The 20,220-nt window shown below is 42.7% G+C and overlaps 1 protein-coding gene across 4 annotated transcripts in view; it reads left to right on the plus strand.

Moving 5' to 3' along the window:
• Window positions 1-20,220, plus strand: part of SRPX (sushi repeat containing protein X-linked) — a 73,833-nt gene that overhangs the window by 43,113 nt on the left and 10,500 nt on the right. For 2 of the 4 annotated variants that reach the window (XM_023202669.1, XM_023202666.2), the window contains exons 2-7: window positions 515-574; window positions 4,959-5,150; window positions 7,558-7,734; window positions 14,747-14,873; window positions 18,893-19,014; window positions 19,756-19,935. In XM_023202669.1, the coding sequence (XP_023058437.1) occupies window positions 515-574; window positions 4,959-5,150; window positions 7,558-7,734; window positions 14,747-14,873; window positions 18,893-19,014; window positions 19,756-19,935 (858 nt within the window). The remainder of the gene's footprint in view (window positions 1-514; window positions 575-4,958; window positions 5,151-7,557; window positions 7,735-14,746; window positions 14,874-18,892; window positions 19,015-19,755; window positions 19,936-20,220) is intronic. The other 2 variants (XM_023202668.1, XM_023202667.1) reach the window with 2 other exon arrangements.

Here is a 20,220-nt window from a genome sequence, read left to right on the forward strand (position 1 = left end):
TATGTAGAAGCAATTTTGTGTTTCTTTTGTCATTAAGATAAGACATTTGATTTACCTCCTTATCTTCCATTTAAATTTATTTCACAAGATGGACCTGTTTTCAGGTACCATAAACACCCAGTTCTACTGGGTTTTCTTTGACTGCTGGGGAAGCTGTGGACTGTGTCTGATGCACACATTTTATTGCATCTCCCCTGGCATGAGATTCATATACATTGGCATCTTCTCAGAGTGAAGTTGACTCTATTTCCCTCTTCCAGAATTTCACTTGGCATATGGTGATTCCAAAACAGTTTGAGGCTCATTTTGATTGGTTTTTGGCAATCTCAGCTCAGCCAGTTTTACTCTGAGAGATCCCCTGTTTGTTCCTTCATGAATGGCCACAGAAGCTTTTACTCTTGGCTCTGCATTCTAATAGCATCTCCTGCATGGTCTGTGGCCAAGCAATGCTTTGAAATATGCATCCATACTATGTGGCTTTTCTTGCTGCAGTTTCTGTTCTTTTTTATTGTAGGATCGGGAGACTCACCACTAGAAGACGATGAAGTCGGGTATTCACACCCTAGATATAAAGGTGAATGCTTTGCTTGTGTGCTAATGAGGACCTGCTGATGCCAGGAGAACTTTCCTTTTTGCCCTGCGGAACAGATTGTAATAAAGTGACCAGACAACACATTTAAGTTCTAATTATCTATCAAGGAAAAAGTATTTAAAAAAAAAATATATGTATACTCCCTTTTTTATTTTTATTTATTTTTTTATTATTTATTTATTTTTTTTGAGACAGAGTCTCACTCTGTCGCCCAGGCTGGAGTGCAGTGGCCGGATCTCAGCTCACTGCAAGCTCCGCCTCCCGGGTTTACGCCATTCTCCTGCCTCAGCCTCCCGAGTAGCTGGGACTACAGGCGCCGCCACATCGCCCGGCTAATTTTTTGTATTTTTTAGTAGAGACGGGGTTTCACTGTGTTAGCCAGGATGGTCTCGATCTCCTGACCTCGTGATCCGCCCGTCTTGGCCTCCCAAAGTGCTGGGATTACAGGCTTGAGCCACCGCGCCCGGCTACTCCCTTTTTTAAAAAAGGAAATAAAACAAAATGCGTTGGAAATCTCTGAAATGCTGTCTTTCAGCATCCCAATGGTCATTTTATTCTCATAAGTTTCTTTACTGTCCTCACTTCTGCAAAGGCAGCTGTAGCTGATGAAAGTGAAAATCAAGCCATGAGTTCTGCCTAATTCACACATTACAGCCAGAATCATCCAGAGTAAACCACCCAAGGTCAAATCTGGACCAAGTGCTGATAATGTACTAAGATGAATGGGGAATGAGAAAACTTGATTTTCATAAGCTCATTTCATCGTGCTCTTTCTGAGCCCAGCATGGCTCCTGAAACGGTATGTTAAAGTATGTTGCTCAAATGAAACTTAACTTAATGATAAAGAACTCCATCTCTACATATTCGCAGCAATCCACTCCCCAGCAGGTATAAAAAGCCTAAACAAGAACCTTCTATGCAGACTCAGGTAAGTAGGTCCACAAATATTTCTACTGGTGAAACATTTCTCTGAAGTTTAGGGAAACCTGGGAGAAATGAAGGTAAATTTAGAGATGCGTTCGCTCTGAATCTAGTTCCTCGTACAGTGGAGGAAGAATTTGAAAAAAAAAAAAAAAAAAAAAAAAAAAGATGAACAAAGTTCCACTGTGGCATTTTGCCCTGGAAATTTTTCCTAATTCCTGGGATGAGGACGTGGCCCTTGTTTGTTGTGATGTGTCTCAGATACAGGAGAATCAGGGTAGGACTGGACAGCTTTTGGCTGGAGATGTCCTTCAGTTGTTTTCTATACAAGTCAACAATACTTCCAATATAATTGATATATATTGAATATCAATTGAATATTGAATATTCAAATATTGAATCCCCCGCACCCATGTCCAGGTGTGCTTCCCACCACCTACCACATTTGTTTGTGACATCTGAATGCAAATACTCATTCCTACCTATAGTTTCTATCTTCATAGCCTCAGAAATTAACCAATCAAGCAAAGCACCAATATGTTAATCAGATGTTTGTGGTAAAGAAATGTTCTAATTCACAAAACTTCTTAACTATGGATTTAGACTTTTTTTTTTCTTTGAGTCCCTTGTTGAAAAATCTTCCTGAAACACATGCATACACAGATGACCCTTCACATCTACAGCAGGGGTTGCCTAGTACCCTCAGGTCATTGTTTTTCACGTCCATCCTCACCTCACAGCATTGCAACTGTGACAGGTAGACCAGATGGCCAAAATGTGTGCTTGCCCTAGAACTTACCCTGAATGTTTAAGAATAAATTTTCTTGGGGCATTGTTTCTATTGTCAGTTAAATTGCTTACTGGTAGCAATCATTTCAGCATGTATAAGCATATCAAAACATCATGTTGTACACTTTATATAGTAAAATTTAAGTTTTATTTATTATTATTATTATTTTTTGAGATGGAGTCTCACCCTGTCACCCAGGCTGTAGTGCAGTGGTGCGATCTCGGCTCGCTGTAACCTCCGCCTCCCAGGTTCAAGCAATTCTCCTACCTCAGCCTCCCGAGTAGCTAGGACTACAGGCACACGCCACCACGCCCAGCTAATTTTGTATTTTTAGTAGAGACGGGGGTTTCACTATGTTGGCCAGGCTGGTCTCGAACTCCTAACCTCAGGTGATCCACCCACCTTGGCTTCCCAAAGTGCTGGGATTATAGGCTTGAGCCACCGCACCTGGCCAAGTTTTTTTAATTTTAAAAACTAGAGGCAAGCCATTATTAACTGAGGGTTTAGTTTTAGATCCTGAGGCCCCTGCACAGTGTCCAGCACAAAGTGTTTTTGAATTAAAGTAAAATAGGAAAGAAAATTAAATGTAACCAACATTTACGATGCTCCTGGTATGTGGCAATCATGGCTTTTGATTATTTTGCTTGGAATACCATCATATATTCATACTGATTGAGTGAATTTGTGATGTATGTATAAGCAGGTCATATATATACATACAGTAGTTCTCCCTTATCTGCGGTTTCACTTTCCAAGGTTCCACTTACCTTCAGTCAACCTCAGCCCAAAAATATTAGATATTTTGAGAGAGAGACAGTACATTCACATAACTTTCATTATAGCATATTGTTATAATTGTTCTATATTATTATTAGTTGTTGTTAATCTTTTACCATGTCTAATTTATAAATTAAACTTCATCATAGGTATATTTGTATAAGAAAAAAAACGAGTATATATAGCGTTGAGTACTATCTAAGGCTTCAGGTATCCAATATCCCCCGTGGGCAAAGGGGGAGTACTGTATATCACAAATATGTGTAGTACATACAGATTATATCTGTAAACCCTTAGAGGAAGGAAACTTTATTCAAGGAAGTTCTTTAGGCCTTGTGTGAGCTCCTGCAAGTTTATATCCACACGGTCAAATTTAATCAGCTCTAGTTAAGCCTTCAGGACATCACTTTTACCTAGAAAGTCCAGGGAAGATTACTTGAGTCTTGAGTTTAGGACTCACTTGCAGCTGTCTGCAAAACATTATATGATGAAAGTATTACCCAGGCCAGGCACGGTGGTGCGTGTCTGTAGTTCCAGCTACTTGGGAAGCTGAGACAGGAGGATCACTTGAGCCTAGGAGGCCGAGACTGCAGTGAGCAATGATCATGCCACCACACTCCAGTCTGGGTGACAGAGTGAGACCCTGTTTCTAAAAAAGAAAAAAAAAAAAAGAGAAAGTATTAGCCGAAGGAAATGTGAAGGCAAAAGTAACACAGTGGTCTATGCATAAGACGTGTCCAGAACTGTTGGTTTTTGTAACTGAGAGGCAGTTGGAGGCATATCCTCAGAAGAGAATTCCTGGGAAAGTAAAACAGGGTCTGTCCTCCTTCCTGGCCACATGATGGCGGTCTTACCTCACTCACTGACAGCTCAGGTGCTGGGTGGAGTGATGAGCCAGGCAGCTGCAGGGAAGTGGCTCCTACTCATGGCATTGAGAGCCTGGCAGACTTTAGTGAACTCCTCACTGTTCCCCATCGACTGTGGGACATTGGGGTAGTGGCTACTGTAGGAACTTATCCACCAAGGAGTTAGTGTTGCCCTTATATTTTGTGGATCTCAAAGATAACATTTCAAAAGCACAGCAGGCAGGTTCTGATTTATTCATTTCATCCTAGCTGTGCTTTGGGCAACTATGAGACCAAAATCAAAACACCTGCAACTTTGTCATCTGGGGAGGGTGTCACCCTGTTACCTAAATGGGGCATAACTGGGGACACTTCCCTATGGAGAGCAATTGTTCTTTGACTTTAGGCCAAATTTATATATTATTGCAAAAACCTGGAAATTGTAGCATCATTTAGATTAATGCCAGTATTACAACATTTTAGAGAGAATGTGCATACAGCTTAGAAGAAATGCAAATTAACCAATTATTGAATCCCCGCCACTATGTATGACATCAATTGCTCTTGAAAGAATTATTTATCTAAAAAAATAAAAATAAAAAATCTTGTGTATCTAGTTAAGGGAAATACTAAAAAAGAACAAGCATTTATTGAACATACACTATGTGCTAGGCACTGGGCTAGCTGCTTGATATGCAATTTTTATTTAGTCCTTATAACAGCACTGTGGCATAAATGTAGTTATTGATTCAGAGAGGTTAGCTAACTTGTCTAAGATCACACAGTTAGTTATAGAGGAACTCAGATTCATGTTCAGATATATCCGACACTTAGTCCCATGATTATAACCTCCCTACCCAGAGACACCTAAGAAAACATGGGGCACTAATTGAAGGTCCACAATTTGGAATGTAGCCAGCCTGGGACAGTGAGAGTAAGGGGACACATTTTCTGAAAGTGTCATTTCGTATTTATCTCCTCTTTTGTTTCTGCTACTCGTATTTATCTCCTCTTTTGTTTCTGCTACTTGTAGATACCCCGTGGTGCTCCCCCATCAAGGTGAAGTATGGGGATGTGTACTGCAGGGCCCCTCAAGGAGGATACTACAAAACAGCCCTGGGAACCAGGTGTGACATTCGCTGCCAGAAGGGCTACGAGCTGCATGGCTCTTCGCTACTGATCTGCCAGTCAAACAAACGATGGTCTGACAAGGTCATCTGCAAACGTAAGTAGGCCAGCTCTGTGTTGGGTCCTCAGGGATGACCAGAGCCAACGTTCTTTTGCTCCAAGACTGAGGATTTTCACCGAACATTGATGAGGAAAATTCTTTTTATGAGCAGGGGGACAACAGGGGGATTCTAAAGATATGGTGGAAGTGAGATGGCTCCTCTCAGAGAGGATGATATGATCAGCTGTTTGAGAAAAGGGGAGAGAAGATCATTGTTCAGAAAATGAGTTACATTTGTTCAGTTAGTGCTGGATCCTGAAGAGGTGTTGGGGATTTAGAAACAAATAAGACACACATGGGTCCTGCCATGAAGAGGCTCTAGCAAGGCAGAGGTGTCAACTGAGAGATAAGTACAAGAAGGAGCCGGGTGCGGTGACTCAAGCCTGTAATTCCAGCACTTTGGGAGGCCGAGACGGGCGGATCGCGAGGTCAGGAGATTGAAACCATCCTGGCTAACGTGGTGAAACCCTGTCTCTACTAAAAAATACAAAAAACTAGCCGGGCGAGGTGGCGGGCGCCTGTAGTCCCAGCTACTCAGGAGGCTGAGGCAGGAGAATGGTGTGAACCCAGGAGGCGGAGCTTGCAGTGAGCTGAGATCCAGTCACTGCACTCCAGCCTGGGCGACAGAGTGAGACTCTGTCTCAAAAAAAAAAAAGAAAAAAAAAAAAGTACAAGAAGGGTACTAAGTCAGTAGCAGATTAAAGAAGTGCTCTCCCGGCCGGGCGTGGTGACTCATGCCTGGAATCTCAGCACTTTGGGAGGCTGAGGCGGGTGGGTTGCCTGAATTCAGGAGTTCGAGACCAGCCTGAGCAACACGGTGAAACTCTGTCTCTACTAAAATACATAAAATTAGCCGGGTGTAGCGGCATGGGCCTATAATCCCAGCTACTCAGGAGGCTGAGAAAGGAGAATTGCTAGAACCCGGGAGGCGGAGGTTGTAGTGAGCCGAGATGGCGCCACTGCACTCCAACCTGGGTGACAGAGGGAGACTCCGTCTCTTAAAAAAAAAAAAAAAAAAGTGTTCTTCCAAGGAGTAGGGCTGAGGGAGGCAGGAAAGAGTCACAGAAGAAGTGATGCTTATTTATGAAAGTGAGTGTGCCTCAGGGGAGAAGATTAGAGGAGCAGCGTTTCAGGGGCTGGCTTTTAGCTTCATGACAAGTCATACCTCATTTGGAAAACTGCAAGCGGTACAGCATTGTTGAAGCACACTTTAGATGTCTTTGGTATTCAAAACAGCCACCACTTTTTGAGCACTTATGGTTTGCCAAGAATTTCACATACATTCGATTTTTACAGTAACACTATCAATATGGGTGCCATTATGTTAATTTCATTATCGGGGAAACCGAGGTTTCAAGGCTGCAGCCATGTCATCAAGACTATGCAAACTCTGCAACTGGGTGACTGTAGTGGACAATCTGCTCTACCCAGATCTCCTCAATGCCTTTTCCTAGTTGTGTGTATCCAGTACCCAGCTTCTGAGTACTTTGCTCTTAAAGACTTGCAACTTCAACCTATTCAGAAGACTGCTCCTTCAGACGACTGCTCCCGCTCTCTCTCTGTCTCTCTCTCTCACTCTAGTTCTCTTTTCACAAGAGAGAGCATCTCCTGCGAGCAGCCTGTAGCTGCCCAATGACTGACTGGTAAAGAATTCTGAAAGCCCAGCTTCCTTGCCTGGGGGCAGGGCAGAATGAGCTGTCATTCACACTCCAGAGCTTCCCTGTGGGATCAGGCTGCTGCTGACTTTGCCTGAGATCTCATGTTGCCTGGCTTTCTCCCCTTCCCTGTTCTCCTTTCCTCACCCCCTCACTAGTCTCCCTGGGAACACTTTCTTACTAAACCTCATGCACATAAATCTGTATCTCAGAATCAGCTTCTGGGAAGCTCAACCTAAGATAGTGGCTTAGCTGTGTTGCCAACCCAAGCCAGTGTGATATGAAACTTTGTCTCTTCTGTGTGACATAAAACCATCTGTTGTTTCTTAAATTCCATTTTATTTATTTATTTATTTAGACAGAGTTTTGTTCTTGTTGCCCAGGCTGGAGTTCTATGGCGCAATCTCGGCATGCCGCAACCTCCGCCTCCTGGGTTCAAGCCATCCTCCTGCCTCAGCCTCCCGGGTAGCTGGGATTACAGGCACGCACCACCATGCCTGGCTAATTTTGTACTTTTAGTAGAGATGGGGTTTCTCCATGTTGGTCAGGCTGGTCTCGAACTCCCGAACTCAGGTGATCCACCTGCCTCGTCCTCCCAAAGTGCTGGGATTACAGGCGTGAGCCACTGCACCCGGCCTTGTTATATTTAAATTAACTTTTCATCCCATGCTTTCAGTTTCTAGACTCTGAAACGAAGCTCTATAGACAAAACTAAGAAATGCTGAATATCTGATTTTTCTCATTTTCAGAAAAGCGATGTCCTACCCTTGCCATGCCAGCAAATGGAGGGTTTAAGTGTATAGATGGTGCCTACTTTAACTCCCGCTGTGAGTATTACTGTTCACCAGGATACACGTTGAAAGGGGAGCGGACCGTTACATGTATGGACAACAAGGCCTGGAGCGGTCGGCCAGCCTCCTGTGTGGGTAAGAAAATGCCACAGCCCTCAAGAGGCACTTGCTTTGGGAGGAGCAGGGGGTGTTCGTATCGTGGATTGTAAAGGGAGCATCACTATTCCTCCTGTAAGGCCTAAGCATGCAACTTTGCTTTCAGTAGCATCACTGGTTCTCTGGCTCAGCCCTAGATCTAACCTCAGTGTTTATCCTGGAGCTGACTTCATAGCGGATGGTTTCCATCTGACTTTTGTCTTTTTCTTGGTTTGCTATTGAGGCAACTACAGGCTGGCAGAGATGTGGCATACACCTGCCGATTTTAGTTCGGGGGCCTGAGCAAAGTTATTGACACTATAGGGACAGTCCAGTAGAGAACATCTATGTGTCTTTCAGCCCCAGTGTACTTCCTTTGTCATTGACTCTGGTGGTCAGTAAGCACTCAATTTGTTCAGCTGGAAGGGATTTGGATATTTTGCCTCTGGGTTTGTTGGGCAGTGAGTGGTTCCCATGGTGTGGTCCTGGGAGCAGAAGCAGCAGTAGCATCCCCTGGGAACTGTTTAGAAATGCAAATTTTCACCAACCCACCCCTACCACCTGCTGAGTCAGAAACTTTAGGGGTCCGACCCAGCACTTTGTTTCTTAATGAGCATTCCAGGGATTGTGAAGCACTCAAATAAAGAGCCACTGACCTAAGGCACTGCTTCTCAAACTTTACTGTGCAGCGAAGTCCTCCAGGGACCTTGGGAAAAATGCAGATTTAAATTCAGCAGGTCTGGGGTAGGGCCTAGGATTCGGCTAAACGATGCTTTAGGGCAAAGTTTCTGAACCTCAGCATGATGGACATTTGGGGCCAAATAATTCTTCGTTGTGGAGCCCTGTTTTTTTGTTTGCAGGATGTTTAGCAGAATCCTTGGATTTTATTCAGTAACTGCCAGTAACACTGCCCACAGGGGGCACCTCACAGATGTTGCTTTCAGTGTCCTCCCTGTGATTTGGTATGTGCATAGCTCTTCAAAACAAACCAAAAAGAAAATGGAATCTACTCCCTCATATTGGAAGGGGCAGAGGTGATGGTGGGAGGAGAGAAGCTCTAAAATCTTTCTGCTAAGCAAGCTTTGGCAGAGTACTCTAGGGCTCATACTGTTGAAATTTCCAGATTGTGTGCAACAATGGAAAGAAAATGCTGATTGTTCTAAAAAAGCAACAGCATGTCTTAAGCTGGACCAGATGGGCCTGGAACCTTCCCAGAGGGAGAGAGAATGAACCCCGAATTCAGGAGATTCATATTACAGTTTGTCAGGACAAGGTTCAGGCATATTTGGGAGAAGGAGGATTATACATGCAATTAGGTAGGAGTGACAAAAAGGGGTAGAGCGATCCACAAGAGAGCCTAGAGCTCCCCGGAAAACAGAGAGAAATGGGCAAAGCAAGCAGGCAGTTCTTTCTTTGATTTTCATGACAAACAAGCTGAGGTTTGTCCCCAGTGGATTTTATTCTAGGGGTATCATTTATTTTTTTGGCTTTAATATATTAAAATAGTTTAATAAATTTGTTTTTGTGTTGGCAGGAGTAGGGGGTCCTTGAGTGTAACTCAGAACTTCAACCTATTTTAGGAGCTGACACATAGTGGCTAAGTAGTTCCCAGATTTCCACACAGCCTTCAACAGTCTTGGCCAGAGCTATGCTGAGTGGTGAGAAAGTTGTCCCAGTTCTCTTCTAGCCTGCGAGGGAAGAGAGAAGACTGGGCTTACTTTTGACTCTGAGGTGGTCAGTTCTGTGGTCTGGCTAATTTGAAGGTGCCACAAGTTAAAATTAATTCTCTTACACCGACCATACTCTGGCAATGGGCTGAAATTCATGGTTATTTCAGAAACAGATATAGATAAAAATAAGTCAATGTAGGAGGAAAAAAAATACTGCAAATTGCAGGAGGGTAAACTCTTTGAAGAGCCACAACATCCATTGATCTGGAAGAAAATAAACCTTAGAATGTAACCACTATTGTTTTGGGGGGATATTTTTCTTTCTTTCCATTTTCAGTTATTTTTGGTTATGTTGGCATTTAGATAGAACAATGGATACTTGGAATCACAAGTCCTCATGTAGTGACCATATTTTGAGTAGACACATGATCTCTCCTTTAGACCAACACTTCTTCCTAGGCCAAAACAGGAAGAAAACAAATTAAAGATACTTTAAAAACCATGGACAATGAAAAACCAGCAAAGGTCTTTTGACATGCAGAGAGTATCCATTTAAAATTGCTTTAACAAAAGACAATGTACAAACTTTCCTTTTTGCCCCGCTGAACGGATTGTAATAAAGTAACCAGACAACACATTTAAGTTCTAATTCTCTATCGAGGAAAACATATTTTCTAATAAATATATATGCTCCCTTATTTTTTTGTTTTCTACACAGTAGAATAGGTGGAGATTTATTAACACAAATGAAATCCTGGAATAAAAAATTTCAGAGATGTAATATATGGAAATTGATGGCATACGTGTCTCGTGTCCCAGCTGTCTCACAGCTGGTTTACCCAATGACCCATAGGAATGGGATCATTGCATTATTGCTGGGCTGCATTGCGTTGTTCAGTTGATGCAAACATCAGTAGGGCTAAGAATAAATGTATCCATGCATTGTTGCAAATGATGTTAAATTGTGCTAAATTCTTCCTGGGTTGACAAGTACACATTCTTTTGCAAACTTTCAGAGGCTAGTTTCAGTGTCAAAGCAACTTGATTGATTGAGATACGGATTCACTTTTTCCCTTACATGATTTGTTAGTACGAACAGAACAGGTCAACTTTTAGTGGCCCTCTCTAATATAAATGTATCACCAATGAATTTTTATTTGGGCTTCTTTCTTGTGAAGATGTTGACTTTTAGAGATGAGGTCTCATTATGTTGCCCAGGCTAGCCTCTTGCTATGTCGTCCAGGCTGGTCTTGAACTCCCGGGCTCAAGTGATCCTCCCACATCAGCCTCCTGAGTAACTGGGGCTACAGGCATGAGCCACCACACCCGGCTATGATCATGACTTTTAAATGTGGATTTCATTGCCTCCCGTCTTGCCTCTTTTGTCTGTTTTGGAAAGTTCTCTGGATTTTTGTATGGTGCCAAACAGAGGAAACCACTTCCCAGAGCCATCCACAGAGATTACACTCTGGCTGGGGGAAGCAAACAACTGGGTGACTTTTCAATGGCCAGATTTGTTCTGAATTTGGCAGTCACTCGCTTCCTATGCCCCCTTGAAAAGAACTCTTTCTTTCTCTGTCACCAAACTCAAACTATTTTATATTTGCATCAGTGATCTGTTGCTGCACAACAGACCACCCAAAACTTAGTGGTTCCAAACAACTATGTTATTGCTCAAAGATTCTATGGGTTGGAAAGTTGGGCAGAGCTTTGTGGGGACAGCTTATCTCTGCTGTGTGTGGTAATGGCTGAGGTGACCAAGTGGAGCTGGAGGATTCAAGATGGCTTCACTCACAGGTCTGGTACCTCAGTTGGGAAAAGTTGTACTGACTGGGGTCTGGCTGACTCTCTTTCTCTCTCTCTCTCTCTCTCTCATTTATAATTTCTCATCCTGACTACATGGCCTCTCCAGTCAATTGGACTTCTTTAGATGGCAGCTGACTTTTAACATAGTGAAAGCAGAAGGCACCAGATTCTTTGAGGGCCTGGGTCTGGAACTGGCACAGGGTCGCTTCCCTTGCATTTTATTGTTATCTGTTGGCCAAGACATTGTCCTTTTGAACCTCTTCCTTCTTTCCACTACCTACCTGGTTAGATGTGTCAAGGATTTCCAAGTAAATAGTTCAGCTTCAGCTGGGTGCTGGTGGCTCACACCTGTCATCCCAGCACTTTGGGAGGCTAAGGCAGGCAGATTGCTTGAGCCCAGGAGTTCAAGACTAGCCTAGGCAACATGGCAAAACCTTGTCTCTACAAAAATAAGTGAATAAATAAAAAAATAAATAAATAAATAATAAAAAAAATTAGCCAGGCATGGTGGTGCATGCCTGTAATCCCAGCTACTTGGGAGGCTGAAACGGAAGGATCACATGAGTCTGGGGGGTCAAGGCTGCAGTGAGTTGATATTGTGCCACTGCACTCCAGTCTGGGTGACAGAGTGAGACCCTGTCTCAAAAAAAAAAAAAAAAAATCCAGCTTCTTAGATAAATAGTAGTTGATAACAATGCAATATATTTGTTTCTCATATTTTATATGCACAGAGAAAACTAGAGCACAGAGAAGGGAGACCGTTTGTCAGATGTCTTCAATGAATAAGGCAGAGCACAGAGGCCAGAATTTTCACTGAAGGTTTCAAGATTTTTATAAATTGCAGGCATCCTAATTCAACAGGGAATAGTAATTATGTTTCTATAGTAACTTTGTTCCTTTCATTCATGGAAATGTATAACTTATAAAATGCTATCGGGGCCAAATCTGGGTAATAACAGACTTAGGTCTCTGGGGCATCAGCTGAAGGGCAGACCAGCTGGTCTCATCAGCTGAGAGAGAAGGCAGCTGCTTGAGAATGTGTCAGGATCAAGTCCTGTGGAGGCTCTTCAAGGGTTCATGGGGAAGCTATGACAGGCCATCACAAAATCGTATGTGTGCAAAGGTTGGCGGAAAACACTAGGTCAGCAGCAGGCAGACACACAAAAGGGTTTGGTTTATTAAAATAACTTCAAAATATGTAATGGCATTTAAAAATCCCAGACCACAAAGAAATTCCAAAAGAGAGGAAATGCTTCTTCCCAATCTATAAATGGGGACGCTAATAACACTGCTTAGTCTAATGGATGGTTGTGCAAATTCAGTAAATTAATATAGGGAAGATACTTAGCATGGGGTGGGCATGTAGGAAGGATTCCTCCAACATTAGTTATTATTTGTAATGATTTATTTCTTCTTGTTTCTTCTTTGGAAGAACACTGTTTCTGAAAAGCTTGGCCAGTTCAGCTGATCATTATTAGCTAGAGATAAGCTGGCTTTGGGAAACTCTGAGATTCTTCACCCAGATAACCTATCTTGGAGCCTGTGTGCTTACACTGTTAGTACATCTAGATACAGAAAACAAACAACAATGTATCACCCAGACATTTAGTTTACCTGACAGAGACTAAGTTGCTTTTCACTCTGACCATGCTGCTCCAAGAAAATATGGTAACACAATGTAATTTTACAGTGAAATCTATATGCTAATAAATATACTTTCTATAATGTAATTGCCAGCTATATTTGACCAGCAGGGGGCAGTCATTAAATACTTGTCTTTCTGTGAAATGTTCATCTGAATTATAAGTTTGTCTTCTCTCACCTATCATAGTAAAAAATTAAATTATTTTTCAAAAAACTTAGCAACTGAGAATAGACATCTTGAATGCATTTAAGGCATCTTCCATTTCATCATAGTATTTGTATACTTTATTTTATCAATTCTGAGAAGCATATTTTTTCTACCTTTTAATATCCCCGAAATATGGATGCATTTCACAATTAGGAGTGACTTAGATTCAACAAAATGTGGTGGTTATTCAATTTAGGATTGGTGCATTAAAGCTGTTAAGTTCACACCCCACTGAAGCATGACATAGAATGAAAATGAATTTGGATAGCTGAAGGCGAAATTGTTTAATAAGTTATTCATAACTTCTTACCCTAAATAAAATGAGAAATTATTAGACAAGACACAGGAGAAAGTATATAAAGAATTTTGCTTCGTGCATTTAGTCTCTCAAAGACATCTGTCATTCAGAATCAAAAGGACATTTAACTTTCATTAAGGCCGTAATAGCACTTAATACTTATCAGTTGATATGTAAAGTAACGTGAAGCTGAATGTCCTTAATTTGCTATGCCCTCTTTAAATACATTCTCTACCTGTTCAGAAACATTAAGTAGAATTTGCGGAAATTTGAACTTCCTCCTGTGATTTCACTTCAGCTATGAGATGAAATACAACCCAGTGTAGAGTTGACATCTCATTTACTTTGAGCCCTCATTAACCACCCATCCTTGTTATGACTATCGAGGCAGAATTCCTGTTACCACATAGAGAAACTACTTGAAGAAATTTGGGAGGCTTTTGGAGGTCCAGAGCCACAGTAAAACTGCTGTCCCAGAGCACAAAACCATAAGTGTAGTTCAGTAGCAGTTCAAGGCGAGAATGGACCCAGACAGACCATTGCCTATTTTAAGATATTAAACAATATGTTGATAATAGATAGCAGAAAGAGAGAGAGAACTTGTTCTGGTGACAAGTGCCCTGACTTAGATTATAATTCACAGTGCCATTATCTACATGTGTGGTCTTAAATAAATCACTGAATTTCTTTGAGCCTCAGTTAGCACATCTGTAAAATGAGAAAATTGGGCGGCTCCTCTATACCTCCATAGCATTCACTTTTACCTTGCCTAGGGCATTGCCATTTTCTACCTCATGTTATATTTCATGTGTGGTAATGTAATCCCCCCAATACATGGCAAATTCCCTGAAATGTCAGGAGCACATGATTCTCTTGCCTTTGTGCACCCCCAACCCCAGCAGTTGGAATGAAGCCTTGGATGAGATTGGTACTCATGAAAAATTTATTGCCTTGAATTGAATCTGACTAGATGATAGCTAGAGTGCCTTTCTCTAATATTCCATGATGCTGTCCTCAAAGCAGGAAGTACTCACTAAAACCAAATGACTTCTAGTTTCAGCTGAGTAACTGCCACGTGGCCATCAGTAGGCAGAGTTCGGAAGCATGGGGAGGAAAGGCTGTAGCTAATGAATTACCCACAGGACACCTCGCAAGGCCAGTTGATTGCAGGTTTAGTCCTGCACATGTGAATATTTAAACAATCTTCAAAACTTAGCAGGAGAGTAAAAGCATTATGAAGGGAGAAAAGGGGAATATATAGGGTGAACAAACTCTTTGAAAGTGGAGAATACCCAGAAGCTTTGGTATTTTAAACTTTGGGTGTTGAACCCTAGTTTGACTAGATATTTCTTGATGATGATGAGAATGTTTTGGCTATATTTTCAGATATGGAACCTCCTAGAATCAAGTGCCCAAGTGTGAAAGAACGCATTGCAGAACCCAACAAACTGACAGTCCGGGTGTCCTGGGAGACACCCGAAGGAAGAGACACAGCAGATGGCATTCTTACTGAGTAAGTGAAACTTGGCAGATAAAATGATGTTGTCTCTTTTATGTGAGATGTTTGCTACCCAGAGTAGGGGAGTGTATATATGCTGGTCTGTTTATGCTTTCAGATGTGGTCCCCATGGTCACTACCTAATATACTATATATGTCACCTATGTATTTGTTGATTGCCTGTCTCTATTATAATATGTTCACTGCTATGTCCTTAATGCCCAGAACTGTGTCTAGCACGTAGTTAGCACTCAGTAAATCCTTACTGAAGGAAAAAAGATAAATAAGGGGTGGTGAATGATGCGATTATTATGCATTGCATGCCTGTATCAAAGCATCTTGGCTGGGTGTGGTGGCTCATGCCTGTAATCCCAGCACTTTGTGAGGACGAGGCAGGTGGATCACCTGAGGTCAGGAGTTTGAGACCAGCCTGGCCAACATGGTGAAACCCTGTCTCTACTAAAAATACAAAAATTAGGCAGGTGTGGTGACACCTGTAATCCCAGCTACTCGGGAGGCTGAGGCAGGAGAACCACTTGAACCCGTGAAGCTGAGGTTACAGTGAGCCAAGATTGTGCCACCGTGCTCCAGCCTGGGTGACAGAGTGAGACGCCATCTCAAAAAAATTTTTAAAAATCTCGTGTACCCCATAAATACATATACCTACTACATACTCACAAAAATTAAAAATAAAAAAAAATTTAAAAGAAGGGGTGGTGAGAAGGGAAGAGGAACAGAAGGGGAAAGAGGAAGCCAGTTGGTTAATTTAGGGATAGAGTAACCCGCATTGCCTGCCCAGGCAGACCCTACTCATGCCCCCAGGCCATTACCTGCACTGGGAAGCCATCTGTGTGTCCCAGGTGGGGCCAGAGGCTGCCGCTCTTGTGCTCTGTGAGTACAGTTTAGTGCAGAAACTTTTTCACCCCTTGTTTTTTGGCTGTATTTATCTCTTTCAAAGCTTTTTAATTTAGTTTTAAAACTCCTGACCATATCAGACGCTTACAGATGCTTATTTAAAAAAAGGGAAGGTGTCGGCCGAGCGCAGTGGCTCAAGCCTGTAATCCCAGCACTTTGGGAGGCCGAGGTGGGCGAATCACGAGGTCAGGAGATCGAGACCGTCCTGGCTAACACGGTGAAACCCCGTCTCTACTAAGAATACAAAAAAAAAAAATTAGCCGGGCGTGGTGGCGGGTGCCTGTAGTCCCAGCTACTCGGGAGGCTGAGGCAGGAGAGTGGCGTAAACCCGGGAGGCGGAGCTTGTAGTGAGCTGAGATCCGGCCACTGCACTGCACTCCAGCCTGGGCGACAGAGTGAGACTCCGTCTCAAAAAAAAAAAAAAAAAAAAAGAGAAAAAAGGGAAGGTATCTTCTGCTTTCTTCCCCACCTCTACCCCATTCTCCTGGACCAATTTCATTCATAGTTTGACATATATCTGAGTTGCTTTTTGTTGGTATGTTTATTTTACCAACCACAATGAGAGGCACTGTTAAGAAGCTTTTAAAAATGGGTGGATCCCTTTGTGAGGGTTAGCTATGTGCTGTTCTAACCTAGCATTTGGACCTGTATCCCTGCAACTGTTTGGTTGGCCTTCATATTCCCTGGAGACCACCACTTCATGTTAGCTTGTTCATATCTGTGCCTTAAAGTTTACAGGCATATTAGAGCTTCCCACTGAGTTTTCATCTGTAGATAAAAGGATACCTCTAATTTATCTCCTGGTGATCCATAAAGCAAGAAAAGACTTTCTAGAATCCTATCAACCCAGGCTGTGCATGACAAAACATTTTTACACAATGATTAGGCAATAACAGTACATTTTCTAGTGAGAGGAGGCAGGACATTTTGTTCCTACATTCCAATCATCTTCCCCCAGTGCCTCATCTAGCTTAAGTAATACTACTCGTTATGCTCTCCCATTGTAACTTCTCAAAGATAAAGTTTGACCATTACAAAAGTATTCACTATCACATACACATCCCATGAATCCCTTTGGAGAAAATGTAGGCAATCAGAATTGAAAAGTAAGTTGACATAATCAGGGATTGGGTTTTATTTACCTTTGACTCTTCAGGGTCTAGCACAATGCCTGTCCCAGCCCCTACCACATAGTAGGTTTTTAGATTTTTGCAACTCTGACTGCTGTTGAAACCCTGTGTAATAAACACAAAACATCAAGCCATCAGATGACTCTATTTGTCTACAAGCTTTGTGAGAATATTCACTTTGTTGTTTTTGTGGGTAACTTGTGTAATATGGTTAGGAGTGTTACATTTTATTTGATTTTTTAATTTTTTGAGACAGAGTCTCACTCACTCTGTCGCTCAGGCTGGAGCGCAGTGGCATGATCTCGGCTCACGGCAACCTCCACCCCCCAGGTTCAAGCGATTCTCCTGCCTCAGCCTCCTGAGTAGCTGGGATTACAGGTGTGTACCACCATACCCTGCTAATTTTTGTATTTTTAGTAGAGATGGGTTTTTGCCATGTTGGCCAGGCTGGTCTTGCACTCCTGACCTCAGGTGATCTGCCCGCCTCGGCCTCCCAAAGTGCTGGGATTACATTTATGAGCCACTGCACCTGGCAGGATTGTTACATTTTAAAACAGCATCTCAGTACTCTCCTGTCCCTTTGTTCAAAGCAGCTGTCTGCTTCCAGGGTTCTACAGCCCAGAGGCCAGAAAGGTTTACAGGGATGCGATGGGAATGCACTCCAACAGGATGCGGAGTTCAGAGAAGGCTGTCTTGTTCCCTTTACAGCTCTCACTTGGGCTCCTTGCTGCCCTGGCATTTCTCCTATGACCCCTTCCACCATTTCCTATCCAAGCCACTGCTCTATAGCTCCCTTGTGAGGGAGAAGGTTCTAGTGTCAAACTCTGAGATAAGTGCTTCTTGTGAGTTCCCTTATTTACTCCTTCTGCTGTTTGCATGCCACCGGTGAAACAAAGTCTCAGAGAGGTTACGTCTACTCATATTTGAAGTATCACTCCTCTCAGGTTTATCTGAATTTAAGTTGTGCATTCTAAAGACCTTAAAGCATCTAAAGCCAACAGCAGCATGTCTCAAAATTTTCCCACGACCCCTCTCTCATACCTGGTAAACAGCCACCTCACCCACCTACATGTAAGGCTTTCCTCAATGGTGACAATGATAATACCACATGTTCATTATTGGCACGTATTCTCATCATTCCTTGAACTGTAGGGAGATGGGGAATTTGTATGTATATTGAAAAACAGAACATGAATTTTGATCATGCTATACTTATTGGTGTTCTCATTAGGCAGCCAAGAAAAAAGATGAAGTCACCCTAGCTGTGTGACCTTGGGCAAATTCTTTAGCCTTTTTGTGCCTCAGTTTCCTCATCTGTGAAATAGAGATAATACTACCTACCTAATAGGGTTGTTGGATTAAATGAGGAGGATTAAATAAATATATGCAAAATGCCTAGAACCATGCCTAACATGTAAGATTTATGTAAGTGCAAAGAACACTTTTAGTCATTATTATTGTTATCAGGATAACCAAGGAATCACAGAGAACTTGCCTTTAGGTCTCCACAGTCCCAGATAGAAAGAACAGAGAAAGTTCTAGTACACCCTGTAGGCCCAAATTGCCAGTGACTGCTTGGACTATATTCTCTAATGATTTTCCTCACAGAAAATTCCCTTGTCTTCCCAACAGTGAGGCAATTCAGGTCCCACCTGGAACAAGAGTGAGATTGAAGGAAGAGACTTGAGCCCTATATTTTTCATCCTCCCTCCCCTCTCTACCCACTTCCATACCATTCTACCCTACAGCCGGAAAAAAGTCTAAGCTTCCCAGTAGTTTGGGTCTTCCATTTTCTGGTCACAAACTGCTCTTCTAAAACAGACTAAAGCTTAGGAGATTCTATTCTTCAAGAAATTTTTGTTCTACTTAAACTAGTCTAATTGTTGCCCCTCAGTCTCTCCATGTCCTGTAAAGAGTGGGGGGTCATCGCTTGCTTGTCAGATCCATAATGTCATCTTTCCTGTTTCTGATTTTTTTTTTTTCTCTAAGTGTCATTCTAAAAGGCCTCCCCCCAGGCTCCAACTTTCCAGAAGGAGACCACAAGATCCAGTACACAGTCTATGACAGAGCTGAGAATAAGGGCACTTGCAAATTTCGAGTTAAAGTAAGAGGTAAGAATACTGCTTATTGTCCGCCCCCCCTCCCCGCCCCTTTTAGAAGAGCAAAGGGAAGCAGGTCCTCAAGCCAGAACTCTCTCAAGTGCCTACTGTAGTGGGAGACTTGCCAGCTTTAGATTAGCCTCTAATGAGGCTTGGGGAAGTGCCCTATCTTAATGCCTGAATTTCATGATACACATATGGATGGGCGTCAGTGTTGCCAGATTATTTAAGGAGTTCCCAGGACTAGTCTTACAGGAGCCCATAGCTGACTGTCCCGGAAGAATATTATTCAATAATTTTTCCATCCCTGAGCTTAGGTGACCAGCTAAAGCCTGTGAGTCCATCTACAACTAGGGTGAATAGGAGCCCCCTAATTTGGGCCACCAAGAGAACATGTTCTTAGTGTTCTAGAACCATTGGTATGAAAGAAAATGTTTTTAAGGATTATTTTATGCCTGATGGTTTGGGCAACTAATTGCTAACCATCTTTACTCCTTACTCTTCTGGACTTCACTTCCTCATCTATAACACTAGGAGCTAAACCAGTTGATATCAGTGGTCTCATTGGTATGGATGGGTGACCATTGCAAGGCTCACCCACTGACCAAATAGTCATCCCTCCTCCCTCACTCATTTCACAGGCTGATGTAGAAGCCTGATTGCAAAACTGATGCCTCTGCATCCTCACCTTTTCTGCTTACTCTGTGGATGGGAGCTCAGCACTGAGACCCCTCTGGACTTGTGTCCCTACAGTCAAACGCTGTGGCAAACTCAATGCCCCAGAGAATGGTTACATGAAGTGCTCCAGCGATGGGGATAATTATGGAGCCACCTGTGAGTTCTCCTGCATCGGCGGCTATGAGCTCCAGGGTAGCCCTGCCCGAGTATGTCAATCCAACCTGGCTTGGTCTGGCACAGAGCCCACCTGTGCAGGTATGTATGCAGCCCCTCCAGCCTGCAGCAGAACCTGTAAACCCCTTGGTTCTTGATTCCAGTGCAAGAGAGGTTTCCCTTCATAGACTTTGAGAAGTTCATGGCCATCCCTCTTTATCTGAGTGGATGAACATGGTCCCTAGATCCCTGCTGCAGCTCATCTCATCTGCTATCCATCTTGCTTCTGCCTATCCTCGAATTTCCCTTTCATGTCCTCTAAGGAAGAAGCTCAAGGTAGGAACCTAGGGCCAGCCTTTGGTGACATTATGAATCAGCAAAATTTGC

This window comes from Piliocolobus tephrosceles, chromosome 12 (assembly GCF_002776525.5).
Source record: "Piliocolobus tephrosceles isolate RC106 chromosome 12, ASM277652v3, whole genome shotgun sequence".
Taxonomy (NCBI): domain Eukaryota; kingdom Metazoa; phylum Chordata; class Mammalia; order Primates; family Cercopithecidae; genus Piliocolobus; species Piliocolobus tephrosceles.